General features: G+C 48.0%; 2 protein-coding genes across 2 annotated transcripts in view; one reads left to right on the top strand and one right to left on the bottom strand.

Annotated features, from left to right (window-relative positions):
* LOC107123819 (zinc finger protein 850-like) overlaps positions 1–13,860 on the top strand; it is a 399,053-nt gene that overhangs the window by 173,547 nt on the left and 211,646 nt on the right. The gene's annotated exons all lie outside the window — the stretch shown is intronic.
* LOC107123820 (zinc finger protein 850-like) overlaps positions 1–13,860 on the bottom strand; it is a 75,325-nt gene that overhangs the window by 16,391 nt on the left and 45,074 nt on the right. The window contains exon 4 of the mRNA XM_015427161.1: positions 2,164–3,000. Within this exon, the coding sequence (XP_015282647.1) occupies positions 2,164–3,000 (837 nt within the window). The remainder of the gene's footprint in view (positions 1–2,163; positions 3,001–13,860) is intronic.

Raw genomic sequence — 13,860 nt, forward strand, 5'->3', positions numbered from 1 at the left:
AACAAGGATAATATTGTCCATAAAACATTCTTACACACACTGCTGACACCAAGGGGACAGAGCCAAAGATGTCATTCATTCAGGATCTGAAGGAATATGCCTTAATAATAATTATTATTATTAGCATTTATACAGTGCTTTCAAAGTAGTTATTACTTTAGTACAATAGTTACAACACCTTTATAAGGTCGGTCAGTATTATCCTCCTCATATTGCAAATGGGGGTGTATGCCAAGGCTGAAACAGGGAGTCTGTATTTTTGGCCTAAAGATCTCATTGTTTGAGAAGTCTCTTGTCATTTCTTTCCCCAGAAAGCTCCATTTTAGAGCTGGTGAATTAGCAAGATGGAGAACAGCACAGTTTCTGCGACACATGAAGAAAAACCTGTCCTCGGCTGCGGTCACACGGAGCATTAGCCACGCTACAGAGATGGAAGATAGGCAGATTTTTCGGGCGCAATCACAGCACCACATCTGGGAAGCGTAGAGCTCCCGTGGCTCACCCGAGGCTTGCCGCCGAAGAGGCGGGGTAAAAAACTAGTACCTCCGAGGTACTAGTTTCTGGAAACCGTGGGGCAAGGGCGGCGTCTGATCACGTTTCCGGTGGCAGCATCCAGCACCTGCCCATGTCCCGTCGCGAAAAGGTTCCCCCCCCCCCCAAGTCTCCACGGATGTGCACAAGCACCCAACGGAGCATGCGAACACTTGGGTAAAAAAAAAACCAACCCCTGCCAATCAGCTTCTTTGCCGCGCCGCAGGAGTGAGGTATGATCGGCACCTCCCCGGCACCTCCCCCCAACCACGGGACGTCGGCGGGACGTTTGATCCCGCTGCCGCACGGTAGTTTACTCTAGGGCAAACAGCCATGCCTCCCCCCCCTGCGATATCCAGCCCGTGTGACCGGGGCCCTCAAAACCCAGAAACTTTATTCCCAGCATGGAATCTAGGACAACATGAAATGAAGGAAAAGCAAAGCCATTGGTAGATCCCGTAGTCATGTGGGTGGCTCTGGTTGGTCATGAGCCCAACAAAACTAGGCAGCAAAGGAATACTTGGGGGACTCCTCACCTTATGCTGAAAAACGAGATTTTGAAAGCTCGCCAGGAGCAGAAAAATACCCAAGGCAGACTAAGTATGTAGGAGAGCAGTGCAGACATCTGCGTGGCAAACCCGAATGGATTCACTGTTCTCTTGGCTGTTCTCCTGGCTAGAGGTTGGGAACCCAGGTCTCAGGCTAATTGCACAAGGCAGAAACATCTGCTGATGTGCTGAGCTCATCGTGAGGAGCAACCTTGGCAAAAGGGGGCGAAGGAGATAGGGAGCTGTGAGCTGTTGGAATCAACACATTCCATGCTATGAACGTATGCCTGTAACTATCCCTTACGCAGGGAGAAGAAAGGGAGGGGGCGGAGGGAGAAATTTTCAATAAATATTTGTGCTCAGCCTGGCTGAGACACAGAGTTTCCTGCAGCCATTTGTGTCTGGTCTTCTTTGAACCCTCGTCAACCTTCATAAGTATACCTCAATTGGTGTGGAGTACTAAGAGCTGTTGAGAGTCAATTAAGGGGGAAATAAACAGGGGGAAATGGTGTTACACAGAGAACAAGTTGGTATGATGCTTCTACAAGGAGCAACCAAACATGGAAAAACTGTAAAACATCCCAAACAATTTACAGCTCCTGGGGAATCTTACATTCAAACTGGGGGAAAACCTTACCAGACATTTCTTGGAGAATACGTCTCAAAGTCTGAAAATGAGGTGACCAAGCTGAAAAGATTCTCACTCATGACAACTGACCAGGTAAAGATACACTCTTAGCATTATAGCCTGTGCTTGTGATATCTTATCTAATACATGATGCCTGGTGATATTCGTATCTGTCCACTAAACACAGTATAGACTTTATAGACATGCCTGGCTGGTGAACTGGCATGTTGCTATTGTAGCTTTCTCTCATTCAAACCATTTGTTTTGTTTACAACTTAGGACAGAAGAGAGAGGCTTAAAATAGAGACAGAGGGAAATAAGCAGTCCCCCCCCTCCCCGGGCTTTGATTGGGTGAAAAAACTCAATTTTTGTATTTTTGCTGGAGTAGAAACCCCTTATATGATGATCTGAACTTCAATGGAAGTTGTTTCCATGTTGTGGCAATTCTTAGGTATGGGAATCTCCCCTGTGTGCATTCGTTGATGGGAAGTCAGGGACGTACTCCAAGTGAAACTCTTTCCACACTCTGAGCATTGATACGGTTTCTCCCCTGTGTGGATTCTCTGATGCCTAGCGAGGGCTGAGCTGGTGCTCAGGCTCTTCCCACACTCCGAACATTTATATGGTTCTTCTCCTGTGTGCATTCTTTGATGCGAAGTAAGATGTATGTTCCGAGTGAAGTGCTTCCCGCATACCAGACATTTAAACGGTTTCTCCCCTGTGTGCATTCTTTGATGTCTGCTAAGGTCGGACCCTGTACTGCAGCTCTTTCCACACTCCAAGCACTTGAATGGATCCTCGCCCGAGTGCATTCTTTGATGGTAAATCAGAGTTTTGCTCCAAGTGAAGCTTTTCCCACACTCCAGACACTTATAGGGCTTCTCTCCCGTGTGCATTCTTTGATGTCTTCTAAGGTCTGACTTCTGACTGAAACTCTTTCCACACTCCAAGCATTTATAGTCCTCCCCTGTGTGGATTCCTTGATGTCTCTTAAGGCTCGAGATCTCACAAAAGCCTTTCCCACACTCAGTGCATTTATATGGTTTCTCCCCGGTGTGAAGTCTCTGATGGCTTATAAGCTTGTGCCTCCGACTGAAACTCTTTCCACACTCTGAACATTCAAACGGCTTCTCCCCTGTGTGCATTCGCAGATGAGTCTGAAGGCTCGCATTGCTACACAGGCACTTCCCACACTCTGAACATTTATACGGTTTCTCTCCAGTGTGGATTCTCCAATGAAGATTCAGCCTTGACTTAAAACTGAAGCTTTTCCCACACAGAGGGCACTTATATCTTTTCTTGCTTTTGTCTATTTTTGCTTGCCCTGGGATTTCTTGGAAGTCACCAAGTTGAGAAGGAAAGGACTCATTCTTCCTGGCTAGACTGGTTTTCCGTCTCTGTTTTTTTGCCTGTTTAGATCTGCTCAGTCCCCAGGACACCATAAATAGATCTTCCTCAGTCTCACTCTTCCACCCATCGCCTGCTGGATGAAGCAAGAGAATACTTATTAAGATCCGGAAGGAGGAATGGAGCCTGAAACCAAGGAACAAAATGAATTAGCTGCTGTTCTGAGTGACGGCATATAAAAGGACAGTTTCTTCAGTGACTATCCCGTCATTTCCTTAGACAGTCCCCAAAATTAAGTGGGCAGGTAGATTTGACAGAGTATCAAAGAGCCTCTCATCATTGTATGGTCATTCTTCCAGAGGGAGTGAAACCACATTCAAAACAGGCTGTATACCTAGCCTGAGATCAGCTCCCTTAGCAGACAACACCACCTCCTTCTTATCTGGGTCAAGCTAGTGGGCCAAACCCAGTGGAGACGCTGAAGATCTGGGATAAGGCTAATCAAGGGAAACTTACCCAAAGAGGCCACGATCCCATAATTCTCCAGCATGACTTCCCTGTGCAGGGCTCTTTGGGCTGGATCTAGCAAAGCCCACTCCTCCTCAGTGAAGCACACCACCACCTCCTCAAAGGACACCGAACCCTGGAAGAAGATGACACAGTAGCTGTTCACGTCTTAGCACAGCCTGAAGGGGCACTTCAAGGCAGGCTGAAGGTCCGTCACAAACAGCATTAACATCTTGGCGGAAGCAAAGTGAAAAAGTAGCATGCTTTGTAAGAGGGACGGAAGCACCCAAGTTGGCCACTGTGTCCTTCTCTACAATAATCAGGGCTATTTTTGGGCAGGAACGCACAGGAACGGAGTTCCGGCTGGCTCCCAAGTTGGCCACGCCCAGCAGGAACTCATTAGCATAATTGGCCACACCCAATAGCAGAAACTTATTAGGATTGGCTACATTAGGGGTGTGGCCTAACATGTAAAGGAGTTCCTGCTACAAAAAAAGCCCTGAGTTTTGACAACAAACAAGGTAAACAGAATAACAAGCAAAAGATGGGTGTGGCTCGATGAGCACACTTCTGGTAACATGGGGGTGCGGCCTAATATGCTAATGAGCTATGCTCTCATGGGTGTGGCTGGATATGCTAATGAGTTTCTGTTGTTGGGTGTGGCCTATTATGCTAATGAGTTCCTGCTGGGCTTTTTCTACAAAAAAAGCCCTGACAATAATCCATCTCCTACCTGATCTGGTTGCACAGGAGCTGGGTCCACAGGATCATAAACTGATGACCGAGGGCATGCGGCTGACATCTTATCACCATCTGTGATGGATACAAAAGATGGTGGGAAGTCTGTCCAAGCTCAGAATGGGGAAACAAACTTGTCCATGATGTCCTAATGGCGAAATTAACAACTTATTTGAGAAACAGATCAATTTCGAAATCTGAGGGGAGACGGAGTGCCTATTATGTAAGCAGGAGATGAACTTGGAATGAGAAACAGTTTGAAATTTAGAATGGGAAACAGTTCGAAAATCGTACACAAATGTATCGCAACACATAAAAACGTATTACAATGTAGAAGCCAAACGAGAGCAAGTTTTGAATGTAAATGTATAAGGAAGTGAATTTTGCATTTGCACAAAAATATTCTTTATGTTTTATTGTGAGATATATATAATAGATTTTCTTTTAAACTTTGGTACATTTAAAGCTGTAGCTAGTATGTAGAAATGATGACATAGGTAGAATATGTCGTAATGATGAAATTAATAATATAGTTGCAAAATAGATAAGTTATAAAATTTGAAATTTAAAATGTTTGAAGTAAGGACTACTGTATTATGTAGAAAATGTCTTTAAAAGTATATTGAAGGGGATGTTGAGGAGCAATACTTTCTGTTTTATGTGCCCCGTAATGTAGTTCGAAAGCAAGAAATTGCAAGTAGATAAATAGGTACCACATTGGTGGTAAGGTAACAGCGTTCCGTGCGCCTTGGCATTTAGTCATGCCGGCCACATGACCACAGAAATGTCTTCGGACAGTGCTGGCTCTTCGGCTTGGAAACGGAGATGAGCACCGCAACCCTAGCGTTGGATTCGACTGGCTTTCGAGCAAGGGAACCTTTACCTTTACTTTAATGTATAATAACCTTTGATATATATATAATTTGTTATAGAACCCTTCTTTTCCTTTTGTGGCAGGAAGATCTGTTGTAGTTTCCTTCTTGTATTTCAGTTCCTTGTATGAAAAAAAAATGTGTCTTCCTGTTGTCCACCGGGCACAGTGAAGTAGATAGAAGGCCAAAAAGTCTGCCTACTTCAGTATTCTTTCAGCCAGATGCCTTCAGGAAACCCATTACAGGGGTAACTTGCCCTCGCTAACTGGTTTTCAGAGCTATAACACGGAGGATCCATCATAGCAAACAGCCTTTGACAGACCTTTCCTCCAGAAATTTGTTTAGGCTTTTCTTAAGTCCATCTAGGATGATAGTCTTTGGTTATTTCTAAATACACATTATGCTATGGCCCATTTTCAGCCCCTTTCAAAAGAATCCCAAACACAAAAGTTCCATTCCTCTCCCCCCCCCCAGCTGAAAATCTGGCACAATCAATGTGCTATCTGCCAGGCCCCCAAAATCAATTTCTAGTTCAGAAGGCACTGGGGTATCAGTAAGATTACAAATCTCTGCCTCAATACAGCATAGTATATAAACTCTTTGCACTTATAATGTGTGGAGAAGGCTGTAGATTAGCATCTTCCTTATGCATTCAGGGGAACATAAAAGCATTCTGTCGGTTTCAGAGTGACCAAGAGAAAAGACCAAGCAGAAAGATGGCTCTTTCTATCAAGGCAATAGTGTTGACATGATAACTGCCTGTGAAAAATGTAGGCAGTTTTCTTTGTATCCTCTAAGTCCAAAATCCATGGGATTGGATAGATGGAACTCTTTTTCCTTTAGCGGTTTTTAATTGGGTAATACAGTTTTACCCTAACCTAGATGGTCCAGGTTAGTCTGCCCGTAGCAGTAGAAAAGAGCAAGAGTTCTGAAAAAGTGAGCAAAGACTCACGAATGCTCATATGCTGCTACAAATTTTCTTAGTCTTCAAGGTGCTACTGGACTCTGGATGGCCCAGGCTAGCCTGATCTCATGAGACCTCAAAAGCTAAGCAGGGTCAGCCCTAGTTAGTACTTGGATGGGAGACCACCAAGGAAGCCCAGGGTTGCTACGCAGAGGCAGGCAACGGCCAACCACCCCTGCTGTTTCCTGCTTTGAAAACTCTTTGAAAACACACAATGGCAGTTTCCTCCACCACCACCACCACCACTAATCCAGTTTTATTGCACCATTCATTGTACGAATTATACCAGCTTTTCCTGAATTGTTCATATCACTCTGCCATCTCCCCTGAGTCTCAAGAAGGAAGGTAAATGATTAACACAGTTTGGTGCCGTGATTATGAGCGCAGACTCTAATCTGGAGAGCCGGGTTTGATTCCCCACGCCTCCACTCGCAGCTGCTGGTGTGACCTTGGGTCAGTCACAAGTTCTCTCAGAGCTGTTCTCTCAGGAGCAGTCCTTGAAAGAGCTCTCTCGGCCCCACCTACTTCATGGGGAGGGGAAGGGAAAGGAGACTGTAAGCAGCTCTGAGACTCTGAGTGAACGGTGGGGTATAAATCTAATCTCTTCTTCTTCTAAATAAATAAATAAATAAATAAAAACCCTTACTGATCCAGGTGGCATCATGGTCCCCCTCCTGAGTAATCCTGCCGAACAGCAGCCTCTGTCTGGGGTATGTCAGAGCCTCTTCTGCCCCCAGGAAATCTGCAGTGACACCCGTTAATGCCCCCTGCCACCGAAAAAGCAAAGACAATCCCAGTTAAGGAATGGAAAGAAATTAAGAAAAGGAATGAGGGGTCGGGGATATTCTCTTCTTTGAGGACTTCAAGGGGGAAAATGCTGGGAATGCTTAGGATCTTAACCACATTAACCTTTCAGGTACACATGAACATTTATCAAGCTGCCTTATCCTGAATCAGTCCATCAAGGTCAGCACTGTCTACTCAGACTGGCTGCAGCTGTCCAGGATCTTAGGTAGAGAGGTCTCTCACATCATCTGCTTCAAGAGGGGATTGGAGAAACATCTGGAGCAGAGGTCCATCAGTGGCTCTTAGCCACAAGGTATAGAGGGAACACTCTGTCTGGGACAGTGATGCTCTGTCTTCTTGGTGCTTGGGGGCCAACAGTGGGAGGGCTTCTGGTCCCACTGGTGGACCTTCTGGTGGCACTTGGGTTTTGGCCACTGTATGACACAGAGTGTTGGACTGGAGAGGCCATTGAGCTGCTACAACATGGCTTCTCTTATATTCTTATGCTACCAGATCCGTTCGCTGGAGATGCCTCCAGGGATTGAATTTGGGACCCTCTGTGCGCCAAGCAGATCCTTTACCACTGAGCCATGGCCCCTTTGCTTTTTACTAAGTTGGACCCTTGGTCTACTTGATCCTTTCAACTGGAGATGCTGGGGATTGAACCTGGGACCTTCTGCACGCCACAGCCCCCTCCCTAGAAGTACCTGCCCTTTTACTGAGTTGGCCCCTTGGCCTACCTCATGCTTTCAACTGGAGATGGTGAGGGTTGAACCTGGAGTGTGCAAGCCAAGCGGATGCTCTACCACTAAGCCATAGCACCTCTCGAAAAGAAGCTGCCTTAAGACAGTGTTGGATCATGCATGCATCTACAGAGGATTGCCTGCTCTGACCGGCAGCAGCTCTCCAGGTTTTTAAAATGGAGGGCTTTCACATCATCTATGATTTGAAACTTTTGACTGGAAATGCCAGGAGTCGGACTCGAACCTGGGACCTTCTGCATACAAAGCAGAGACTCTTCCACTAAGCTATGGCCCATCCCGGCCAGGGTCCGGCTTACCTGAAGGACCGTCTCTTCCCGTATGTTCCCTCAAGAGCACTACGATCGGGGAAGCTCCATCTCCTGGGAGTGCCAGGTCCCCGAGAGATTAAGTTTGCCTCTACTAGGGCCAGGGCATTTTCGGTGGCGGCTCCTACCTGGTGGAATGAGCTCCCAGAGGAGATCCGGGCCCTGCGGGACCTTATGCAGTTCCGCAGAGCCTGCAAGATGGAGCTCTTCCGCCAGGCGTTCAAGTAGGAGCCACTGCCGCCACTATTCTACCACCGAGGTGGCAAGTCATCGGCTGCCCTATAAGAACGGGGGCAAACGGGCCCTGTCAGAAGTTTGAGACAGTGTAGTGGGAGACCACGCTACTGAGACAGCTGGCCACCAAACCTGGGGGGGTTGTCCCCGTCTTGGATGATTAATATAGGTATAGCACCGTATTATTGGAAGGTTTTACTGTAATTTTAAATGTTTTATTTATTATATACTGTATTGTATTTTGCACTCGGCTTTGCCGCATGTGCGCCGCCCTGAGCCTCTGGGAGGGCGGGATATAAATCAAACTAATAAATAAAAAAATAAAATAAATAAATCCCTGAGTACAAGGACATAAAGCACTCACCTGCCTCTCCTGCTTCTTATCCTCTGCCTCGCTCAGCAGGAGGCCTTCAGTCAGAGCCACGGCCTGGGAACTGATCTCCGGGTGGCATTCTCTAACCCAGCTTTCAATCTCTGGAGGCAGGATGGCCAGGAACTGCTCCAGGATCACCAGATCCAAGATCTGCTTCTTAGTGTGTCTTTCTGGCTTCAGCCACTGACAGCAAAGGTCATGGAGTCGGTTGCAAACCTCTCGGGGCCCCGCCAGCTCTTGGTAGGGGAACTGCCGGAAGCGCAGGCGTTGTACTTCAGAGCCGACAATGTCCTCTCCCAGACAAGTCTGTGTGATTCTTTCCCAGAATCCACCACTGCCCCTAGTTGCAATGGCCTTTTCAGCTTCAGGGTCAGCCAAGCCTTGCTCTTCCATTTTCACTCTGTGCTCCAAGACAGCCTGCCAAAGACTGCAAGGATCCCCCTGCCCTTCCGCCATAGTCTTTCTTAAGGCAAGGAGTGCCTTCTGATTACAGTGGATCCCAAATCCTGCAAAGCCAGCGTGCTGGTCTGTGGGTAATGCCTTACCCTTCTTACACTGTGACCAAGATAAAGACTTCCAGTTGGGATCCAGGTCCTCTCCCTGTACAAGAGACGGGCAAATGTCAAAATTCAGAAAGAAATGACAAACTGGGGGAGAGTTCTAAGGTTGCCAACTCCTGCTTGGGAAATTCCAGGAGATTTGGGTGTGGAGCCTGGGGAAGGCAGAATTTAGGGAGGGGAGGGGCCTCAGAAGGTATAAGAAATTAATTTAATTAATTGTTGTATGGCATTGGGTGTAGAATAGCCAGGAGATCCGAAGACTGTGTGGCAGCTGCAAGTTCTAGCTCTTAATGTTATGCTAGTGGTGAGCTAGACTTGTTTTTAGGGACTGAGAGAGCTCAGAAAGAAGAAGGGGGCGGGGGAGGGGGAGGGGAGTGAAGGAAGGAGAGAGATGGAAAGAAAGCAGAGAGATGGGGAGGAAGGAAGGAAGGAAGGAAGGAAGGAAGGAAGGAAGGAAGGGAGTGGGGAGGGAGGGAGGAACGAAGGAAGGGAGGAACAAAGACATAGAGAATATACAGCAAATACCGCAGGGAGAACATGCCGTGGGGAAGGCAGTATATAAATCAAATAGATAAGTAAATAAATGCAAATGGCAACAGATGGTCCGTCATCAAGCAGCTGGTATATTTCACCATCCATGCATCCTACCCGGCTTGATAGTGGACAGATTTTAATGGGGATAGATTTTTAATCATTTTATATTTAAAAGACTGTTTATTGTATTTTTTAAATTGTTTGTAACTGGATGTATTTTATATGCTGTTAGCTGCCTCCAGTCCCATTTGGGGGAGAGGGAGCGGGATATAAAATTGATAGATATAAATTTGATAGATGATAGCTAACTAGATAGATAGATAGACAGACAGACAGACAGACAGACGCTTCCATTTTGTGCTGCAGAGCCGATTTCTATGGCCTGGAGACTGGCTGTAATTCAGGAGAATTCCACACACCCCTGGAGGATAGCAATTCTAGGGGAGTCCTTTGCCTGAAACCTGCAGGCCAAACCCTTCCTCTAGGGGAGGTCCAACAGAGGCACACACACCCCGCCCTTGGTCTGGCCCCAGCAACCCCACCCCTCTGTCTGCCTTCCCTTATGCCACCCCCCCCCCAAATCTTCCTCTGCTTCCCTGCCCTTCCCTTTCCCTTCTCCAGCATGTACACTGGATCATTTATCGTGTGAAACAGCCGGAAACAATTCCTGTTCTATCCCCATTCAACAGTCTGGAGTTAAACCCGCAGGAGCCTGCAGCAAGGGCTGGAGATCTGGGGTGCAGAGCCTGGGAAAGGTGGGGTTTGGGAAAGGAGGGAGCTCCGTGGACATTTGACGGCACAGAATCCACCATCTACAGGTGCCGTTTTCTGACGGGGAATTGATCTCTGTGATCGAGAAGTCAATCATGATCCTGGGAGAACTCCAGGACCCACCTGGAGGTTAGTAACCCTAGGAAAGAAGCTCCCCTTGGGGTCCTTTCAGTGGCCGGGCGTCTCCTCCTGGGGTTTTCCCATCCACTCCTCATGCGTTTCTGCTTTGGATGGGAGACAACCCCCCACCCCCACCCCCAAGAAGACCCTGCAGAGGCAGACAAGGGCAAATCACCTCTGCTCATCATCCCTTGCTTTGAAAACCCCCAGGAGGGCTCGCCGTGAGCCGGTTGCAGGTTCTTCTTCTTCCGTTTGCACCCCCCCTCCCGTGCAGCCCCAGGACCCCCCTGCACCCCAAAACCTTTGCAACTCACCAGATCCTGGCCGGGGGGAAATCAATGGAAGCCCCCCCAGCAGGAAGATGCCCCTCTACCAATCGAGACTCATTCATTTTAACCCCTGACTGGAAAGCAGTCCGTGGCTTGTTTTAGGCGCATCGGTGCGCTGACACTTGCCAGACACGGAATCGACACGGTCGCTACAATGACGAGAGAGCGAGCGCGAGGGCTGGGGTCCGCCTCTCCACCCGGCGAAGCCTGGAATCCTCGGCAGGCTCGGAACACGGTCCGGGCCTTGCGGCCACCCAAGGGTTAAAGCGAACGAGGGCGCTCTGCTAGGGAGGCGCCTTCCTGCTCCGCCCCCATTCCAAAGGGGAAAAGGGGCCATTGATTTCCCCAGCCAGGAGCTGGGGAGTTGCAAACGCCTTTGGGTGGAGGGGGGTTATCTGGGGCCGCGCTGGAACATGAAGGGCTGGTAAGTCTTCCTGTGGGGTGATGCTCAGCCCCCCAAGGACCCTCCTCTAAGGCGATGCTGGGGCCAGACTGCAAGCGAGAGATTGCTCCTTTGGGGGAAGGGGGGGGGCGCGCGTTATGGCCTGCGTGAGTCTGACCCACAAAATGCACCCGGGAGCGTCTTTGGAAGAAACCGGGGGGGGGGGGGTTCCAACAGCAGCCTCTTCGGAGAGGGGAGCCGCTGTTTGGATGGCGAGAGGTCCGGAGCAGTTTTCAAGTGGTTTACGTCGGTTTGGTCGCCGTTCTCGCCTAGATCCAGCCTCGATTGCGCAATTAGAAACGGTGCCACCCGGAACAGTGTGCTGCGCGCCAGCAGCAGGGCGAGGGAAAACTTAATTATGGCGTTCGAAAAGGCCCCAGGAAGCTGTGCAATCCGTGCGAGAAAGCAGGAGTAGGAAATTGGAGAACAAAGCAACAAAAACCCGTGTATTATTTAATTAATTTCTTATTTTAAGACATGACGTCTGTGCCACCTTTCCACTTCGTTCAGGATCCCTAAGGGGAGGGACGTTTCAAACAGTAAAACACTGTTAAAATGATCTATCTCATCCGCCTAATCTTTTTGTTTGTCTATTTATATGTTTATAGTATTTGTTTTATGGATATATATTTTAAAAACATAACATCAACACAAATACACAAATTTGTGCAGGGGGTTGGGCTAGATCAGTGATGGTGAACTTTTTAGAGACCGAGTGCCCAAGCTGCGACCCAAAACCCACTTATTTATCGCAAAGTGCCAACATGGCAATTTAACCTGAATACTGAGGTTGTACTTGAGAAAGAACAAATCCTACATTAACTTAAGATGATCCAAACAAAGTAAGGAAAGCAATCCCAAATGTTTTCATTTACTTAAAATTATTTGGCAGAGAATTCTACACTTTAATGATGGTCTGGGCCTGGCTGGGACGATGGCACGCGTGCCCACAGAGAGGGCTCTGAGTGACACCTCTGGCACCCGTGCCTTAGGTTCTCCACCACTGGACTAGATGACCCTGGAGGTCCCTTCCAACTCTGTGATTCTGATTCTATGATTTTATAAAATAGGGAGGAAGGATAATAATGAAAAGTGCAAACTGCCTAATGTTTCTCATGAAGATAGAGCAAGATGGGTTGCCATGTTAGTCTATCTGTAGTAGTAGAAAACAGCAAGAGGCCAGGAGCACCTTAAAGGCCCTGTTCATACGAGCCCATTTGGGCTGGGAGCGGGACGAAATGGGGGCGGAGCAAACGGGCGCGATCCCACCTCAACATCTGGGGAGCGTGCCGTCTCCGTCCCTGATCCATCCCAAATGCCAATACCGCGCCATAAAAAAGAACCACCTATCTAGGTGGTTGCATCCATTGGATCGCCTCAAGCCGGGCTGTGGAATCGGCGGTGCGTCCTTGCGCCGCCGCATCCCGGCCCCCGGCCGATGCGCAGTTCGGCAGCCTCCCCCTCCCATCAGACTTTTCCTCCCCGGCATCTGATCGTGGGATCCGTGGGATCCCCCCGCGGCGTCTCAAGTTTGGAGCGGCTCTGAGTAGCCGCGTTTCAGCCGTCCCATGTGGCAGGGGCCAAAGACTAACAAAATTTGTGGCAGGGCAGGAGCTTCGGTGGGTCACAGCTCACTTCTTCAGATACAGCTAGAATATGCCATGCAGGAATCCTCAGGTTAAACCCTCGACATTTCCAGTTGAAAGGGTGAGGGTAGATGAAGAGTCGGATGCAGTGAAAGGCAGGTTCATTTAGGGATGGTCCCTGGCTCAGTGGTAGAGCATGTGCTTGGCACACAGACAGTCCCAGGGTCAATCCTCAGCATCTCTAGTTGAAGGAGGAGATAGACTAAGAGTTGAACGCAGTGGCCCTTTTCAAGCAGCCTTTGTATTCCATTTTAGTAGCAGTTTGCTAATGGATTTTTCCTGTCGTTTCAGACAGAGCCGTTTTAGTAACCAACTGCTAATGGAATATATTTATTTGTTCATACAAAGCTGCTTGTGTCAGGTTAGCAAAGCATGGCTGAGCCATTTTTGAGGTTAGCTGTTTTCTTCCTGTTTTCACCGCTTTGTTGCACTTCTGAATTGCTGTGGTGTGCTGTTTAAAATATCCATAGCTCTTCCTACAATGCCACATCCCCCCCGCCCTTTTTCACTGCGCAATCTTGCTTGGGTTTTTTTAACGTTCAAAGTTGAGTGCCATAGCCCTAAACCAATATATAGCACTTCAGTGGTACAGCGTACCATTGAGATGCCTTGACTCCATTGAGAGAGATTGCACCTGTAGTCAGTGTTGTCAAGGCATCTCAGTTGTGTCGCTGTAGTGCTGAAGTGCTATATTGGTTTAGCGCTATAGCGCTCAGCTTTCAAGGTTTAAAAAAAGGCTGAGGGAAATTGTGTGGCGAAAAAGGGCAGGGGGAAAAAGGTGGCACTGTTTGAAATGACTATAACGCTTTAGGCATGGTTCATTAAGGAAATCTGCTGTATGAAATTTCCGTCCCTGTATCA

Source organism: Gekko japonicus, unplaced genomic scaffold (assembly GCF_001447785.1).
Source record: "Gekko japonicus isolate JY-2015 unplaced genomic scaffold, Gekko_japonicus_V1.1 scaffold712, whole genome shotgun sequence".
NCBI lineage: Eukaryota > Metazoa > Chordata > Lepidosauria > Squamata > Gekkonidae > Gekko > Gekko japonicus.